The 19,585-nt window shown below is 37.9% G+C and overlaps 1 protein-coding gene across 1 annotated transcript in view; it reads left to right on the top strand.

Moving 5' to 3' along the window:
- The window catches only part of ZSWIM6 (zinc finger SWIM-type containing 6), a 198,842-nt gene extending 179,719 nt beyond the window's left edge, over positions 1-19,123 (top strand). Inside the window, exons 7-14 of the mRNA XM_082457102.1 lie at positions 42-188; positions 3,541-3,687; positions 4,736-4,996; positions 8,758-8,893; positions 11,959-12,116; positions 12,759-12,922; positions 14,683-14,764; positions 16,401-19,123. Coding sequence (XP_082313228.1) covers positions 42-188; positions 3,541-3,687; positions 4,736-4,996; positions 8,758-8,893; positions 11,959-12,116; positions 12,759-12,922; positions 14,683-14,764; positions 16,401-17,263 — 1,958 coding nt within the window. The 3' untranslated portion in view covers positions 17,264-19,123. The remainder of the gene's footprint in view (positions 1-41; positions 189-3,540; positions 3,688-4,735; positions 4,997-8,757; positions 8,894-11,958; positions 12,117-12,758; positions 12,923-14,682; positions 14,765-16,400) is intronic.
- The last annotated feature ends 462 nt before the right edge of the window (positions 19,124-19,585 follow it).

Raw genomic sequence — 19,585 nt, 5'->3', positions numbered from 1 at the left:
TCTGATAATGGCAACTTTCCCCCCTTAACTTTCTGTTTTAGAACATGTTCCTACAGCCTGTGCACGAGTGGACGCATTACGTTCTCACGGGTACCCCAGAGAAGCACTGAGACTAGCAATAGCTATTGTTAACACGTTAAGACGGCAGCAACAGAAACAGCTGGAAATGTTCCGAACTCAAAAAAAAGGTAAATGTGTGAAGGAGTCTGTTTCCATTGGAATGGGATTCTTGGTGATGATGTCACTAGGTTTTATGCTCTTTTGGGAGAGAGAACTTTTAAAATTAGAGCCATGGTGATGGCTTTACTCACCACTCATTTGAAATATTTAATAGCTGATCTGTGAGAAATGTTAGGCATCCCCCCCCTCCCCCCCGTTGAATGTTGTAAGAAATAAAATTTTTTTACAAGTTTCTTAGGTTGGTTAATTTTTTAAAGGGAAGGTTTTTTTTTTTTTACTGTTTGAGTTATGTCGTATGTTGGAATTATCTAAAATGCAAGTTAGCCAGATTTTTCATTTTGTGAAAGAGCATTTTAATTGTGATAGTTAAGGGCTCTGGGGGTAGACTGCCTGTTTGAATCCTGGCAGGAGGTCCCAGCTGGGAGACCTTGGGCATTGACTTGACTATGGAATGGGGCTCAGTTGAGGACCTGTCTCTTAGAGTTGTTGAAAAGATTAAACTAGTTAATTCCTGTAGAGCACTGAAAGCAAGGCCTGACAGAGTGTGGAAGCACTATAAAACAGTTTAATTGTAATAATTTGTACATCAGGACATGATATGCATTTAACGTGATCAAACAGAACTCCTGGGGACTTCCCTGGTGGTCCAGTGGTTAAGACTTCGCCTTCCAATGCAGGGGGTGTGGGTTCAATCCCTGGTTGGGGAGCTGAGATCCCACATGCCTCGTGGCCAAAAAACCAAAACGTAAAACCGAAGCAATATTGTAACAAGTTCAGTAAAGACTTTAAAAATGGTCCACATCAAAAAAAATCTTAAAAAAAAAAAACTATACTCCAATGAAAGCTAAAAAAAAAAAAAACAGAACTGGATTTTTCAAATTCTGTAAATAACATTGGATGAGCTGTCAACTGACAGAACACATTTAACTCTTTATCTCAGTTTATTAATCTTTTAAATTTTAAATAAGCATTACTTAGTAGTAGTAATTGCAAAAGGGTTGTAACATGCATAGGCCCTGATCAAAAGAAAGACATACGTATGCTTTTTCTGATTAATCCGTGCACTTCTTTTTCTTGTGTAGGTGTAAATCTTTTCATTTTTCTTTGGTAGGATTGTTTTGTTTTTACTCTGGAATTTTATATCTTATTCAGAGGGAAGTAGTTTTAGTTGTGGTGGTTTTTTTGCTTATGTTTTTGTTTTATTCCTTGGGTGATTTTACACACATCTAGGGTATGGCTAAAAATGATCAGTTGTTGTTGAAGTGGGCTGGAGATTGGAGCGAGTGTTTGTTGTAATTTTTGATATCCTCTATATTGGAAGTATTACAAATGTTAACATTATCATTTATATGATGAAAGAAAATTCCAAAGTTACCATTGGAACCAAGGAAGGGGGAGCTCAGATGGGATTGGAATGTGATATCCCCAACAATCATTACTTTGTCCAGTTCTTTGTGTTTGTCATATCATCAGTGGTTACCAGCTGTATTTACAAAATATGTTGCTTGGCCCTTTGCAAAATTTTTCTGAAATCTCCCTTCCCCTAAACACACACAATCTATGGCCAAAAGACATTCACTTCTGAAAAGTATAAAAGATTGAAATACTCAGGCTAAGAGAGAGTGAAGTACTTTTTATACTGCAACAGGAGAGCTTGCTTATGATGATGATCAGAGTTTTGAAATTCATGTTGATCTTTACGAAGAAATGTTTTTAAAATTAGTTTAATTAAAATGTTACAATATCTAAGAAATACAAAGTGTAAAAATGTTAGTTCATGTAGGTAAGTTGGAACACATGTTAAGATAGATTCCTTTGATTGTCTTTGAGGTCTCGCTTAGACTCATTTCTCTTTTATCCTGCACACAATGAAAACTTTAATTTCAGACTATTCTTTACTAGCACTGCATATTTATATCTTTCCCTACTTTTTTTTTTGTTTGTCCATTCAAAGAATAGGTTTTTTTGTAACTGTTACAATTCCAAATTGCTATAACAGTTATTTCTTATGGGGCCAAGATTAGTAAATGAAGTATCTTGTACATTTTCAATATTATTTGGCATGATATGTCAACTTTTTAAAAAATTGAGATATAATTGACATATAACATATTAGTTTCATGTGTACAGCATAATGATTCCATATTTATATATTTTGAAATGATCACCACAGTAAGTCTATATATAAATATATATATATGTATATGTATATATATATATATATAGAGAGAGAGAGAGAGAGAGAGAGAGAGAGAGAGCGCGCCTTGTTCCTAAGAGTAATGCTCATGTCTCTGTTTTCATCCTGGTTGTGTATATGAAAGCCAGTGACAGAAATTGAAGGGAAAGACCTTTCCAAGGAATCTAGTACCCACCTTCTATAAATTTTAATACATTGTGCCAGGCCATGCTTTATTTTTATGTACTAATAGTTGATAGTCCAAAACAGAAGACTTCTAAAGGAATACTGAACTTGCAGAATGGCTTTTTAGCTATTTACAAGCCAGTATTTTTCTTGTATATTTTATATTATATATAGATTTTATTATAGTTTCCTTTAAGAAGGAACCACTATTATTTATAACTTTAGTAAACACTTAGATGTAAAATATTGCATTGTTTACAATAATGGAATATATCTTAAAATATTTGCAGCTTTTCTCTCAGCACTCTAACTTGAGAACTTGAGAGTTCTAACATTATGTGAAGAAAATGAAAAGGGTATGTTTCATCCAAATTATATGTTATCTTCTGCTATAGTTCCCCTTTGTGGCAAAGGTCCTCTCTTAAATGACTTACAGATCCACGATAAGGAAGATTTTTATAAGGTGATAGGGGAGTAATTTACATAGGGAAGTTCAAGTCCGACCCAGGGTACAGCTGCCTTCTAGACTCCATTTTAGATAACCCAGTGAGCACTGACTCTGAGAGTATCTTCTTAACGTAGTTGTAGAGTTAGTTATCCAATAATAATTCCAGGGGGACTTCTTAGTTCTCTCTAAAGTCACTCCTAGGAAGTGAGGAGAGTTGTCCTTAGCTTCTCAGGTAAAAATTTAGAATTCATTTTTCCTCATACATCATAATTTAATAGTGTAAGTAGTAATGTTAACCTAGTAGCCTGGACATATGAATTAAATAGATGTTTGAGAGCTGTCTTGGGAAGTTAGTACCATTTATATTGATTCATAGATGAACCTTTAGAACTTAAAATAGTTCATGAGTTGGGGATTTTATGTACCCTTGTTTTTTAATTAAAGAGGAATTTTGCATTGAATTTAGTATTAATTTGTCAGGATGCTGGAAATGGTAAAGCCTTTCTGTCCTCTACTTCTCTCCATGTCTCAATTCCCTTTTCTTACACAGAGCTACCCCATAAAAGCATAACCTCAATAACCAATCTGGAGGGCTGGGTTGGACACCCCCTGGACCCCGTGGGCACTCTTTTCAGCAGCCTTATGGAAGCCTGCCGCACTGATGATGAAAGCTTCCCTGTGTTCTCAGATTTTACAGGTAAAACCATTGACATTGGTCTCGTGCTTTTTTCCCCTAAACCCTGAATGCCATTCATCGTTGGTCATTTTCTTCACAGTTTGTTTTATGAATCCATATAGTTAACAGTACTAGCAGTTAGTAAGAAAGGGTACTCACACTTTTCAGGCAGGCTCCTACAAACTGGGAAAAGTCTTAGAGTTGACAATTGGCAGCATGTGTCAAGAACCTAAAAATATTTATTCCCTTCTAGTCAATGATTGTACATCTAAGAATTTATCTGCATTTATGACTGTTTTCCAGCATAAAGGTATAAAATAAGGATGTACATCATGTGGGAGGGGAGAAGGATTGTCCCTTTACTACTCGCATGGCTGGATTAGCTTGGAGAGTTAAGTATCTAGCCTGTGGTGGTTGCCTTCATGGATTATGGGTGACCCAAACTCTATCAGGAGGGTCAGGGTATGGTATGACTTCGAATTCACTTTCTTGGGAGTTGGACAGTTGAATTTTGTGAAGAATTTCTAATAGAAACACCTTAACAGAGATAAGAGAATGCTCAAAGAATCCTTCTCTTGTGATAACTGATGACTCTTTGATAACAAAAAGGACCATGAAATTGAGTTACATATATGTTGTATTCTCTACTGTTTTTATTATAAATTACAACATTGTGATAAAAGTATGGAAAATTTTTTTTAACACCAGGCTTTAAAAAATTGATAACTATTGCAGTCATCATGTAATTTTACTCTTGTTTAATTAAAAATTTGTTTACTCTTAGGTATGCTTAGTATCTCTTCTTAGATTTATAGTTTTCTTTGGTGATTCATTTTTAGTGAGAGAAAAATATTTGTAATATTCTATCCCCCAGAAGGTACACATTTAGCCATTCATGGTCATTTTTTAAAAGATATTGGAAAACTATATACTTTAACCTAAGAAACATGGTTTTCTGGCTTTCTTGGAGTTAAGTCAATAATTTATTTAAGAGTACTAGGTAAAATAGATCGTACTTATCAGAGTACCTGCAAAAGTAGTTTCTGAACTCTGACTTCTTTTGTGACAGAGAATATGGGACAGTGCAAGTCTCTGGAATACCAGCATCTACCTGCACACAAATTCTTAGAAGAAGGGGAATCCTATTTAACGCTAGCTGTGGAAGTAGCCCTAATAGGGCTGGGACAGCAGCGTATTATGCCTGATGGGCTGTATACCCAAGAGAAGGTTTGCCGGAATGAGGAGCAGCTCATTTCCAAGCTTCAGGAAATTGAATTGGATGACACACTGGTGAAAATTTTTCGCAAGCAAGCAGTCTTCCTATTAGAAGGTAGTATGATAAAGAACTTTCTCACTTGTATAGCCCATTTTATTTAGCCACTCAGCTTTCTTATGTTGGGAGTACATTTAATATGGTGCTTATCTTGATTGGTATGGTCACTGAGTGTCATAGGCATGTTCACTTTCCAAAAAATAGTATCACTTAATAAAAAAGTACAGATGTTTACATGTTTATCATTTGATTTAGGTGGTCATGTAAGATAACCTGCTAGAAGTGAGCCCCCATTTAAATGCCACCAGCTTTAAAAAGGACTGTTTTTTTTAGTCTGTGTTGTTCCTGAGATAAATGCAAGTTTGATATTTAGTGAGTTATTGCTGGTAGACATATTCCTCTTTGCTTGATCAATTAAGTAATAAAATGGAAATTGGTTGGCATTCCTCCAAATTATTGGCTGTTACGTTGATGTCTGGGTTTTGAACATGTCATTTGCACATGCTGACAAAGGACCAAAGACTGCAGAAGTGAATTTCCACTGCGCTAATTATTTCAGAGAATACATTAGGTATAGATTCATCAAAGTAAAGGTTTCATAGAATCACTAAGGCAAAGTCTAGTCTTCTTCTTTCTGTAAGGTCAAGAGCTAAAGGGCCTAACAAATTTTGGATGGCATTATTTTTTTTTTTAATGTTTTTTTTTTTTTCTTGAAAAGAATAAGTGTAATTAATGTGGTAGCCTAATCTTTTACACAGATTTATGTGATGTCAAATCTTTTAAACTGCTTCTGTCTCTCAAGTACATATGTGTTATTTCTGTGGATTTCTCTGTGATTAATAAGCTCATACAGTATGGTATCTTCATATTATATTCGGAATGGCTATATATAGGGAAGGGATTTAGAGAAAATAGCATTTCAAAACTTTTTATATGTCCAAACCTAAAGATCTATTTGAAAAAAATATTTTCATTAAATACATTATACATTTACGTGTTTTAGAAGTGCACCTTAAAGGGGAAATATTCTTCTGAATAAAACATGCTTAATTTTGGTAAAAATTCCTAATAATTTTTTGAAGCACTCTCCTGAAGTTTTTTTTCCCTAAAGATAAAAGCCCATCTTGACAAATTTCAAATGATCTTGATCCTTTCATTACTGTTTTAGTTTCCTGTCATATATTTTCTTTTGATATAAGCAATATCATTAGCCATAAACTTTTCTATGCTGGCTTAGTAACTCTTGGTAACTGCCTTTTGATTTTCATTATACTGAAGGAAAAGATGAGGATGTGTGGTTTTCAAAGTTGATAGTGTCTGATATCTGTTCATCACTTACCTTTTTAAATGTCTCCGTGTTCATTACTCATGAATATTTTTTAACTTTGTCTTAGTCTTTGATTAGTCCCTACCTTCCCATTAAACATTTTAGTGAGAACTGTACTCTGTAAGGAGTGCTGATGACCCACCCCAGCCTCCTCTCTTTCCCCAACCTTGCTAGGCCCCGAAGAGTGGTTGGTGCAGGACAGGAAGAAGTCCAAGGGGAAGCCAAGGGACCGTTTCTATATACACCAAAAGATAAGCGCTCCATGATTGAGATGACTGCACTGGGCACCAAGGTCTTCATACACTCATATTCTGTGAATTTCAGGGGCAAATTAGTTAGCAGACTCAGGTATCTGAAAAAGAGGAAGCAGTAACCCTTGTATTTTGTTGCTGAGTGTTAAATCACTTCTGGACACAGTATGGGCACATTGAATCAACTGGCATATTGGAAAAACACTTCTGGGGAACTTAGATTTCAAATTTCAGTTTTTCATTTTTCAGTACACCAGAGTTCAGGCATTACAGTGAGTATTAATCAACAAATAATTCTGTGATACCTGACTGAATGTTTTGCTTGTTGGGAGGTGTTATGTTGATTATGCATCCTGGCCTTCCCTGCATAGTATAAAAAGGGAACTTGATGGTACAAGGGAAACACTGAAAGGAAATAGAAGAGAAATGAAGATGGAAAATATACAAGTTTGCTATAATTAGTCCTTAAAAAAATAAGAGTTAATGTCTTAGTCTGCTCAGGCTGCCATTAAAAAATACTACAGATTAGGTGGCTTAAACAGTAGAAATTTATTTCTCACAGTTCTGGAGGCTGAGAAGTCCAAGGTCAAGGTGCTGGCTAATTCAGTTTCTGGTGAGGGCCCTCTTCCTGCCTTGCAGATGGCTGCCTTCTCCCTGAGCCTTCACAAGACAGAGACAGAGATCACTCTTTCTGTCTCTTCTCATAGGTCACTAATTCTGTTGGACCAGGTCAGGGCCCCTATGACCTCATTTAACCTTAATTACCTCCATAAAGGCCTTATCTTCCAGTCACATTGAGAGTTGTGGCTTTAACATATGAATTTGGGGGGAGGGCAAACATTCTATAATATAACAAATAATTTGGCCTCATTATATGAACTAAAGGTAGAACTGTAATGCCCTATCAGCTTTTGAAGAATATCAGATCGCTAAAACATTTTTAAATGTCTTAGAGACAAAAAAAAAAAGAGATTAATAGATTTGATAAAATTAGAAATCTAGGATTGATTTTTAGTTTGTCTAGGTAAAAAAATAAGTTATTTACATGACTTTCAAAGTACTTTAATAAGGAACAATTCAAAAATACTAACCAAGGAATAAAACAATGAAATTTAAAAACAACTTCTGTTAAAATGATCTAAAATGTATCATGCTCCTACTCAGTGCCCAATTCAGTAACTCCTCTCACCATTTCCTCTGAACTGCATTTCCTGCATTCTAAACTCTTCACCAGACTCATTTTTCTCATGGAAAACAAATGTATTATGTCTTTTGAGCAGTAGTGTCATGATTCATAATTCTAGAAGTCATGAAACCGATGTTACCCAAAGGTGACATGGAAACTAACTTATAAAACACTTCACAGTAACTAAACCTCACAGTACCTAAGCGGAAAGTAGTTGAACTAACCACTGTGGTTTCCTTTCAAAATTTATTTTAAAAGTGGGTATCGTCCTTCTTAGGGTAGCATTCGGAGAACACACAGGGGAAGTCAGCTCTGCCACCATGCCTGTCACAAGTTACTAAGAAATGAATTTTGACAGTTTAAATATAATTTTACTTTTAAAATTGGTCTTTTGAAGCCCAAATAGTGGTAGAATCAGTTACTTTAATTTTTTTTTCTTTTGCCTACGGTGAGTATTATTCTGGTCTTTTATTATTAATCACTTTATGAGAATTAATATCTATTTCTGCTTATTAGAAGCAACAATATTTAAAGTCTTTGTATTGGGATTTGTGGTTCAGAATCCTCCCCATCCCTCCCCCTGAAACAGAGAACTCTTCTCTGGAAACCTGGCTTATTTGTGCCCCTAAGACTGACTGGGTCTGGGGCAGGTTCCAAAGTTAAGCTGTAGAGTCATCTGTGTATTTGAAAATCTGGATGCTCAGATATCACACACTGAGATAGGGTCTTTCTTAAATTCAGTGTGGTTTCCTGCTTTGGAGTGTTTATTTCTCTGAAGCAGTTATAATGTGAAAAAGTTCTGCCCCACAGTTCTGTGATTCTCCTTTTAGCTGTGGCACAGGGAATTGTTCCTGAAGTGAATTTGATATCGTATACTCTACCCTGTAGAATCATTTTACTAAGAATTGTATTCGTTTCTACTATGTCACTTAGATTACATTCTTAACTAGATTAGCATTGTTTATAACTTTACATAAAAAATTTAAACTATACTTTACAAGAAGTCTTAGTTCCTTTTTTAGGAATGTAAAATGTGTATACTCTCTTCCTACAGCCGGACCATATAGTGGTTTAGGCGAAATAATCCATCGGGAGAGCGTTCCAATGCACACATTTGCCAAGTATCTCTTCACCTCTCTCCTACCTCATGATGCTGAATTGGCATACAAAATTGCACTGAGAGCAATGCGGTACGTATTCACAGCCCCGCCGGGCAGAGGCAATCCAAATCCCCCACTGGGAAAAATGGCTGTTAACTGACTTCTCATTCATTCATTTTTCTTGTAGGCAGCAGAAAAACTAAAAACAGCTTCTTGGGTTGTGGTGGTGGTGGTTTGTTGGCTTGTTTGGCTTTTGTTTTAAAGTAAGGGAAGAATGCTATTCTTGTCTGCTGTCACACTTACGTTCATGGTGGCTTTATCCTGCTTTTTCTTGAAGCTAGAATTTGGGACTAGAGAACAACTTCAGGCCAAGTTTAACCACAAGGCAGCAACAGTTGAACCTTCCTAAATAACGTAACTATTTAGAAAAAATTAGATTTTTGAAGCAGTGGTAAATAACACGTATACTTGACTGAATATAATAATTGAGAGAGCCCTTCACACCGGCTGTAATTACACATTCCATCAGTAGCGCAGGAAAGCCATCCTAGCACCGAAACCCCTTTGTGCTCCACTGGAGGGTGAGAGAAGATGGGAGCGGTATCTAGTGTTGAAGGCATCGCTATTTAGGGGTCTTCCAGGATTTGTTCGCCTCAGCTTTGTTTCCACCTGCCCCTCAGTCCCTCCTTTTCAGTAATAACAATTAGAACACATTCTCTGCTGCTGACCTTTCTGTTTTCACCCTCCTTTTAAAAAGTCAGTTCACAAAATAATTATTTTTATCACGAATTTGTTCTAGCTGAATATTTTTTAATGAACTCAAGATTAAATTTTTCAATCTTATATACAGCCTTTTTTTAAACTTTAAGGACCTGAAAGGAATATCAACCTTTCTTTTTCCTTTTGTCTTTTTTTTTAATTAACACACTTAAAAAAATTTTTTTTTATTGCGGTAAAAGTCACATAATATAAAACATACCATTTCAACCATATTTAACTGTACAGTTCAGTGGCACTAAGTACACTTACATGGTTGTGCAACTCTTTAATTAACACACTTTTGTTAAACTGCTGATTAGACCCTGTTATTGCCACCTAAAGACAAACCACGTACACACCTAAAAGCTTGAGGTGCTGGAGAACAGTTTGATTCCGCAGAAACTTTTCATCGAAGATACTAACTCTGCAGCCAGTGTAATGGATTCAAAAACAATGCCTTTCCTGTATGAGTATAGCTTATAAGTCGCAGGAGGCCTCTTTTATGCAGCAATAGAGTGTGTTTGTGTGTGTGTATATGTGTACCTGTGTGTCATTGTGTATTGAGGCTGACATCCTTTAATTTGACATGCTTTCCTTGGCAACATGAAATCTCATTAACATATCAGAGAAACCTTAAAAGTTCTCTCTTGTCTGTTTTTAAAATATCAAAAAATAAATTAATAACTAACATAAGCAAAAGTCCCCCACCAAATTACTTTATACCACTTGGTTTGTATTTTAGAGCACAATTTTATAAGTACATTCCTATTCCCATTTTTGGAAGCTGAAATGGAAGTTATCAGATGAAGACAGATGTTCAGCTCTATACTTACTCAAATCCTAACAATTCTGCTCCTGTGGTAAAGGGAAGGATACTAATGTTATGATGCCACCAGATGCTATTGCTACAATTACTGTAAAGTTTAAGGGTAAAATAGCTAAGGTTTCTCTGTGGGTCTGGCTTATGTGAAGGTATCTGTCAGGTGGGGAGGCTTGCTTTTCTAACACTCGGAAACTCATTTGTGTCTACCCTTGGTTGCTGCCCAGGCAGTTTGTTCATGGGGGACAATAGCAGGGCACAGGGGAACTGTCTTCCACCTCTTCTCTTTTACCTGCCACACGCCCTCAGCCAAAGGATGGCCATGGGAGGGAGGTGGTGTGAACTACTAGAGCATCTCAAGGCAGCCAGGGGAACGGGAAGGAAAAGAGACAGGTAGCTTACTTGCTTCTTAGTCTTTCTAGAAAGAGAGGGGAGGTACTGAAGAAGGGCGTTTTCACAATCATTTTCTCATCTTTCCAGGGATGTTGACTAGTTTGCTCTACAGCAACTCTGAAAGGATCTGCCTGTGAATATAGGGATAGTCTGGGGTTTTTTAAAAAGCTAAATAGCAACCCCACCAAAATTCTTACTACTTAATTGCCACCATCTAATGCTAACATCTCTGTCCCTAGATAAAAGGAAAAGGGAATGAGGGATTTGGCTTACCAGAGCAATAATTGCTGTTGGGTAGGGCCCCCAGCCCAGCGTCACACCCTGACCCTGCTAACTTCTCCTGGTCCCCAGCTCTTACTCCACAGTCCCTAACACTGGTATACTTGAGTGAAGGTCAGTGTTCTGATGATTGTAAAAAAACTATTGCAGTTATAGCTACTCTACTAATCTCTTTGGTGCTTATATTTGGAAGAGACCACCAAGCATGTGCTTTGTTTCAATAGTTGTTCTTTATTTGTCAACATATTCATAAAGATACATTGATTAAAATAAGAAATCATGCTGAATTTATGCAAGACTGTCAAGGGACAAATACTTGGATCATTTGCATCCATCATCTCTGATATGATTGATAGAACATTTTCTAACTATAAATTTCTGAAATAATAAGGAACTAATTATGCAGAAAGTATGAATATATGGAAAGAAGTCATTTTTGTTTTACTTTCCCTCTTACTTTGTTTTAATAAGTTAACCTTATTCGTCTCAGCTATACACTGATTCCTAACGGTTGTAATCTCAGTTTTAAATATCCACTTGACTATCAGTTTCTTTTGATTTTTATTTTTTAATGAGTGATAAGATTCAGAAATTTTACAGTAGGTAAACATTAAGACTTGTGTTTCAAACCTCTCCATTGTTACACGTCTTAATTTCCTTGAATGTTGCCGTTTTCTGAATGATGCTAAAGAAAGGAAACCTCTTAGGTTTAGGTGATGGGCAATTAACGAGGTAACTTTAGCATCCAGACAGCAAAGCGTAGCTGTACCAGCTCTTCCCTCACCAAGGACCTGAACAGTCTCTCCCAGCATCTACCTGCTCCTCTGGCTTCTGGGCAGTCCCTGTGGCCAGGGTGATGGACAAGTGGTAACTAAGAGCCGCCTGCCTTGTCTTGTCATTACAGGTTGCTAGTGTTGGAATCCACTGCTCCAGCGGGAGACCTCACCCGTCCACACCACATGGCATCCGTTGTTCCCAACCGGTACCCTCGTTGGTTCACTCTAAGCCACATAGAGTCCCAGCAGTGCGAGCTGGCATCCACTATGCTCACTGCAGCCAAAGGTACTGGGTTGTCCTGAGGCCTCATGATTATTTTGTTAGTTTGCCTTTTTATTTTAAGGGTCATGTTTTCCATCAAATTCTCAATAGTGGTGCTTATGTTGTAAGGGACCCTTTTCTTTAGATGTTAGCTTATGAAGCAAAACAGGTGCTACTCATTTGAGCCGGCATTTTCCTCATTTAACTGCATCATTAAACTTGCTGCTGGCAGAGTTTGGGTTTAGTTACCATGCCATGTAAATGGGGGGTGAGCTTCAGAGGCAGATTAAAAAGTTGGGTTACATTTTTTCTCCCTGAAATATTCACCAGAAATAAAAAAGCAGGAACCTGAGAGAACTATTTGCTATCTCATGTTGGTTCTGGTTCACATGCGCTTTTAGTCATGAGGCTGTGTCTCAGTGTATCTTTTTCCTGAAGCCGGGATTTATAGATATGCAATAACCTTGGGACACTTAGTTGTAACATTTGTGCCATCCGTGGACATTTCATGTAAATTAACTTGTACTTTGTGTTTCGTTTTGTTCCTTTTTTAACTCCCTGTGTGTGTGTGTGTGTGTGTGTGTGTGTGTGGCTGTGTGATTTCTGTTGTTGTTGTTTTGCTTTGCCTTGCTTTGCTTTGATTTGGTTTCCCCTTGTTCGTTGCAGGCGACGTTCGGAGGCTGGAAACAGTATTAGAATCCATCCAGAAAAACATTCACTCCTCATCCCACATCTTCAAGCTTGCCCAAGACGCATTTAAAATAGCAACTCTCATGGACAGTTTGCCAGACATCACTCTTTTGAAGGTGTCTCTGGAGCTGGGCCTGCAGGTATGTGACTGTGGTCTTTTCCTGGGGCACCAAGGACTGCTAAATAAAAGCATCATCCTAGGGTGTTGCTGTTTGTTTGGATTTTTTAGTGCAGGTACATGACTCTTTGGTGCACAGATCTGTTAGGCTTCAGGAGAGCACTGCACTTCACAGTTGTGGTCACTCCCACCTGAGCCAGACTGCTGCCTCATGTGTAGGACTGTACCTTTAGAAGCCCTGTTTGTGTCTTTCAATAAAAAATCCTCTTCTGTATTAGAGCCTTAACATCACTGTTTCTCCTTTAATGAACTGAAGAAGAGTTATTGCTATACATGGCTTAAATAAAGCTCTCATGTATAATAACAATTCATTTGTTAGGGTTAAATTTTTAGAGGAAGTATGGATATTTATTGGTGTTTGCATTTTCATGACAGATGGACAGTTCTGACTCCTTTTTTATAACCCTGAGAAAATTAGGGTAAAGGAAGAGGGATTGGGCCGGGGTCCAGTTTCAGCTTCAGCAGGCCTGCTTAGACATATTACCAAGGATATTTTGAGTTAGTCATGCAGATAGATGTTTGCTTCCTTATAGTATCTGAAAAGATTACTGTATAAACCAGGAACTGAAAAGTTTGTATTTCTACTTTTCTCAGGGTATCTCTATTAACACTTGTGTTTTTCCCTCCATAAAAAGCAGTGAAAGAAATTGTCATCTTCTAATTTTCTAAAGTATGGGGACTAGAATGCCCCAATTAGATGATTAATATGGTTTTCTAGTTATGGCTTCTCCTTACAGTGATTAATAAGGTTAAAGAATTAGATTGTAGAAAAATGCACTTGCCACTTACAGTACTCTACAAGCAGAGGGCATGGGAGATTGCATTTAAGCTATACAATGACATTTTAGAAGTTTTCTTTTAAAAAATAAATTCTTGTTGTTTGGCTTATTTTTGTTATCATTTTCCTCTTAAAGGTATGATGCAGAAAGAACCATTAACATGAGTTTTCTGGGTATTTGGAATTCTGGCAGATTTTTTTGGTAAACGGCAGATTACTGGGAGCTTGCTCCCTGCCTCATTCTTCCTGGGACCCAGGAAGGAATCCCATAGGACCTTTCCAAGGCTTTAGGAGTATTATGTCCCTAGATGCTCTGAATCTTAAAAAATGAGGGAAGCAGGACAATACGGTTAATTTTATCTTGGAATCTATTAGAAAGTAAAAAACAAAATTAGATTGCTAATGATGCCAAAGGTGATTTCTTTCTATAGACCTGGGGTTATCTTCTTAATCGCCAGGAAGGAACAACCAGAGATTGAAGGGGTAACTAAAACAATTATTTAAAAAAAAAAAAAAGCCTCTTTGCCAACTGAGGGTTTCTAGTCAGAATTAATTCATGACATGGCTCAGAAATTTGAGAACCATGGCATGTTAACGCTGGAGAGGAGAAGAGGGCGTGGACTGTGTTTAATGTCCAGTCCAGCCCTTGGGTTTTGCAGAGGAGAGGAGCGGTCGATTGAGTGACTTGCCCAGGTTGCCACATCTAGTCAGCTGGCCTACCAGGAGCAGAACACAGACCTCCTGCCTCCCAGGCTGGGCAAGGCCAGCAAGGGGAGCTGTGGGTAAGTCCAAATTCATATGCACAGCTTTATTCCAAATAAGGCTCTCCGTCCTCCTGGTGGTAGGGAGTCTGCCTAGTAGTTTATACCTTGGAAGGAATTCTTTTCTTTTTCCATTGACTTAGGGATAATCTTCCAAAACATTGTGTTATCCTGTCTTTATAGGTTATGCGGATGACACTGTCAACCTTAAACTGGCGGCGGCGGGAGATGGTGAGGTGGCTGGTAACATGCGCTACTGAAGTGGGTAGGTAAAACCAGGGGCAGGAGCCTTCCAGGGTGCCTCACGGTCAGATTAACTTATTTCCAGATACATACAGGAACATTTTCACTTCTTCACCTTGACTTCTCCAAGGCTCCTGCCCCTTCTGGCAACCTACAGGGGCTCTCTTCCCCGAACCCCACCGTCAACCCTCAGTTATACACGCTTGCACTGTTCCTGTCACATCTGTGGGGCTCCAACTCCTATTTAAAATGGAATAAGTCAGAGAGCAGACACTTTTTATTCAGCTGTTCTGTCACATTTAAGGTGCTTTCAGTAACTTTTTGTGATAATCAAGTTTACAGTTTCATATTCCAGAGTGAATCTTTGGTAGGCAGCAAACCATCTTTGGAACTAACTTTAGACTGTGGGTTAATGGTTCAGGTCACTTTAATGAAAACAATATAAAGTTATCTAGTTGCACGGAGTTTTTTCTTCGCCATCTGAGGGCATTTGTCATGGTATCCAACAGAGAAATGACCACTGGGTGTGGTTTAGGTGAGCTTTGTGAGAATTTGTAGTAGCCATAAGAAGATCCCCGGTTGCCCATACAGTGCAATCTGAGACCCTTCAGCCAACTGTTTCCCCTCTGCAGCAATAAATCATAACTAAAAAACCCATACATTCCTGGCGAGAAGGCCAACACAAACAAAATGGTGGCTATTGGAAATAAATGTGGGTTAAACTGTCTTCTTATTTGCATCAGAAAAGGATACACACCTCTTGCTGAGAAGACACTGCTACCTCAGTGCTTATCTAAAGATTGACACAGCAGATACTGTCAAAGCCTTTTTCTTGTCATTTTTCTTTTATTAATCTATAATGGTATGTTATCTTGGAAAAAGGGAAATTGGTCTCAGTATAAAAATTATATTACTGAAGTGATGCTTTAGTGAAGCAATACAAAGATAATACCAGTCCAAGAACTGCCACACCACTTCCCTACCCCTGCACCAAGAAATAGGCCTAATTTCTCTTAGATTTAGTACCTGCGCGTTAAATGGCCTACGTTTAGGATTTTCCTACAGCTGAGGCATATTGCATCTGTGTACTTAAAATGGTTATTTTAAAGACCTTGTCATCCATTTCAAACATCTGAGTCGTCTGTATGTCTGCTTCTGTTGACTCTTTTCTCTTGACTACAGGTCACATTTTCCTGCTTCTGTGTGTGTTTAATCACTTTGTATTGTGTGTACTTTAAACTTACACACAGGCACACAGACCACATAAAAACTCTGCATTTTGGTGAGGGTTGTAGTTATTCTGACTCAGATTCTGTGGTGGGTAACTGACAGGAGGCCCCAGTGAACTAGAACTCATTAGCAAAAAGCCATTGTCTGAGATGGCAAGCAAGCAGCAGCACAGTGCAAATACCAGCTACCGAGAGGATTAGTTCTTTATTACAGGAAGTTCATGTTCCTTTCAGGCATTTCACTGAATAGCAATCTATAATAACCTTATTCTAAAAGGTTGCTCCCAGGCACATTACCTTACAGGATTTTCTGACCTAGCCCATGTCCTGTGATGGTTAACAATGTAAGCATTGATTGTAAAGTGGAAATAAGGCAAGACCTCTGGGCAGCCTCTCGTCAGTAATGGGGCTTCTCTGTGCTCCTTGCAGGTGTTTACGCCCTGGACAGCATCATGCAGAGCTGGTTTACGCTTTTTACTCCCACTGAAGCCACAAGTATTGTTGCAACCACCGTGATGTCCAACAGCACCATCGTCCGCCTCCACCTGGACTGCCACCAGCAGGAAAAGCTGGCCAGCAGCGCCCGGACACTCGCACTGCAGTGCGCTATGAAGGACCCTCAGAACTGTGCCCTCTCCGCGCTGACCCTGTGTGAAAAGGATCACATAGCTTTTGAGACGGCGTACCAAATTGTTCTCGACGCTGCTACAACTGGCATGAGCTACACCCAGCTCTTTACAATAGCACGGTACATGGAGCACCGCGGGTACCCCATGAGGGCCTACAAGCTGGCCACCCTGGCCATGACCCATCTTAACCTGAGCTACAATCAGGACACGCACCCAGCCATTAATGACGTTTTGTGGGCCTGTGCGCTTAGCCACTCCCTTGGTAAAAATGAGCTTGCAGCTATAATACCTCTGGTGGTCAAGAGTGTCAAGTGTGCAACGGTACTGTCAGACATTTTGCGCAGATGCACTCTGACCACTCCTGGCATGGTGGGACTTCACGGAAGGAGGAACTCTGGTAAGCTCATGTCACTGGACAAAGCCCCCTTGAGGCAACTCTTGGATGCCACAATCGGGGCCTACATCAACACGACACACTCACGGCTCACACACATCAGTCCTCGGCACTATAGTGAGTTCATAGAGTTCCTCAGCAAGGCCCGAGAGACCTTCTTAATGGCGCATGATGGACACATTCAGTTTACACAGTTTATCGACAACCTGAAACAAATCTACAAAGGCAAAAAGAAACTGATGATGTTGGTTCGGGAGAGGTTTGGTTGATTGATAGAACTTGTATGAATGGGGGTGGGGGTGGGAATGGGGGGGACAGTTTGTTTTTACTTGAGCCTGCCTTTGTACCCTTTTTAACTTAAAGAACAGAGCCACACCGGTATTATATGTGTATAGTTATATTGCGTTTGCAGACTAAATTGTCATGTGAAAGTTTGTGTGTTTTTAATTTTCTTCCCTTTTTCTTTTTATTTTTTTTTCTTATTCTTTTTTTTTTTTTTTTTTTGGTTTTGTATGAGAGAGAGGTTAAAAAGGTTTGGTTTACACTGAGTATATGTTGTCAAGTGGCAAAAGTCCACATAGCTCTCCTGTTTTCTGTATACGTTCACAGCCTCAAAAAAAAATAATTGAAATGGCTTTAAAAACCAAACAAAACACCTCCATCCTGTGATAAGTACCTCGAATGGATTCAGCTTTACTCCTTTGTAACTCATCTTTACATTTTCAGCATATTTAAACAAACCAACAAAACGAAAATACTAGTAGTTAAAAGGCTGACCCACGTGGCTTTGCAGTGCTGTTCGTCCAGAAGCATGGCACACAATGCTTGTGCATGTGGAAACTTAGCGACTGTCAACATACATTCTCAGGGATTTATCAAAAAAATAAAAATAAAAAAAGAATGAGAGCATTTATTGTACTGTATATATATTATAGTATATGTCTGAATATTGAAAATATAACATTAACTAATTTATAAAAAATATTCTATGTAATGCAAAATACTTGAAGCTGCAGTAGCTTGGTTTTAAACAAAAACAAAAAAAAAAAACTGAGAGAAAACCTATCAGAAGGACTAAAAGTGCGCCTTGCTTCAGGGTTGGCTCAGGCGGTGAACTTCATGCTGGGCATCTATGCAGAGCCACCTTTTGGATTGCATGGTTTGACTGAGATCTCTTGGGAGAAATTACATATGTATATATATTTATACAACTTATGTATACATATATATATGTATACACACAGACACAAGACACACCAACAACAACCACTACACCACACATGCTTGTAACAGGCACTAGAATAAAGAAGGACAACAAAATACACAGCCAGAGCAGCAAGCCTTAGCATTAAGAATATACAGTATGCCGGAACTGGGGTTCGTGCCTCCTAGCCTAGAAAACTTAAAAGAAATATCCTTTTGACAAAACGCAAAATGTTTTCCAAAACAATTGACATCTGATATATTACGCCTTTGCAGTGAGCTAATAATAAGCTAACCTTTGTGCACAAATAACATTATATATATTATATATCTATTCTGCATAGGTATTTTGACTTTGTGCAGGACAGAAAGTTGTGTAGGTATGACTGTTCTACTTTTCAGTTTTCTTTCTTTTTTTTAAATATATTTTATTTTCTCTAGAATTACTCAAAACAAAAGCAGCCTTCTATCTTGCCTTGTCTTAATGCTTTAAAATAACCAAACTGGAGATCTAACTACCAAACTGTTCATTATATTATTAAATACCAACTTTGGTTACAGTATAGTGTCTTTACTTTAGCTGATGGTTCTGTAACCTTGTGCTTTTTAAAGCAATTTTTATGTTTTGGTGCAAAAGTTGTCCAGTGTCTCTTGTTCCCTTCATTAGAGAACATGCTAGAGGTATGTTTGTAGGTATTTTTGTTTAGAAGAACTATTTCATGCGCTCCATTTTATTTATTATAATAGGTAAAAAGAAAAAAAAAAGGTTGTACTTCATCACCCATGTAAACATGCTCATGAAGTTGAAAGTAATTAAGATTTGATACACTGATATCAATTTATTTATGTAACTAAATCACTGTTTTATAAACTTGTTAATGATCAACAATTTTTGTTTTGATTAAAATTAGTTTTTTGAAAGTTGATTCTGCCTCCTTTATGGTATATCTCTAATTACGCTTGAATTCAGTGATTATGGACGTGGGTGTTACCACATCTCCAAGTGTTTTAATACCGTATTCATTCATTCAGTAAATATTTATGTACTATTTTCTAGGCCCTGGAGATATAATGGTGAATAAAACCAGACACTGGAGCTTACCTTTCTGCTTAGTGGAAAAGACAGACATAAATCAGATAATCACAAAGATAAAATATGGGACAGAATAGCCAGTTTTTCTTCAGTCTGTACATTTGGTCATTCTTCCCTAATAAACTATTATTTAAGATGCTCAGTACTTGATATATTTATTAAATGCTAAGTTTGTTAGAGGATTTTTTGTGTGTGTGGTTTAAAGGAAATTACAATATAAGGGGTAAATGCTACATATACATTATAAACATCTGTCCCACCCCATCTCCATCAAAAATCTATATGCAAAATGACG

This window comes from Balaenoptera physalus (genome assembly GCF_965194825.1).
Source record: "Balaenoptera physalus genome assembly, chromosome: 3".
In the NCBI taxonomy this organism is placed as follows: Eukaryota; Metazoa; Chordata; class Mammalia; order Artiodactyla; family Balaenopteridae; genus Balaenoptera; species Balaenoptera physalus.
Note: the sequence above shows the minus strand (reverse complement) of the source record. Positions and strands in the feature narration are given on the sequence as shown.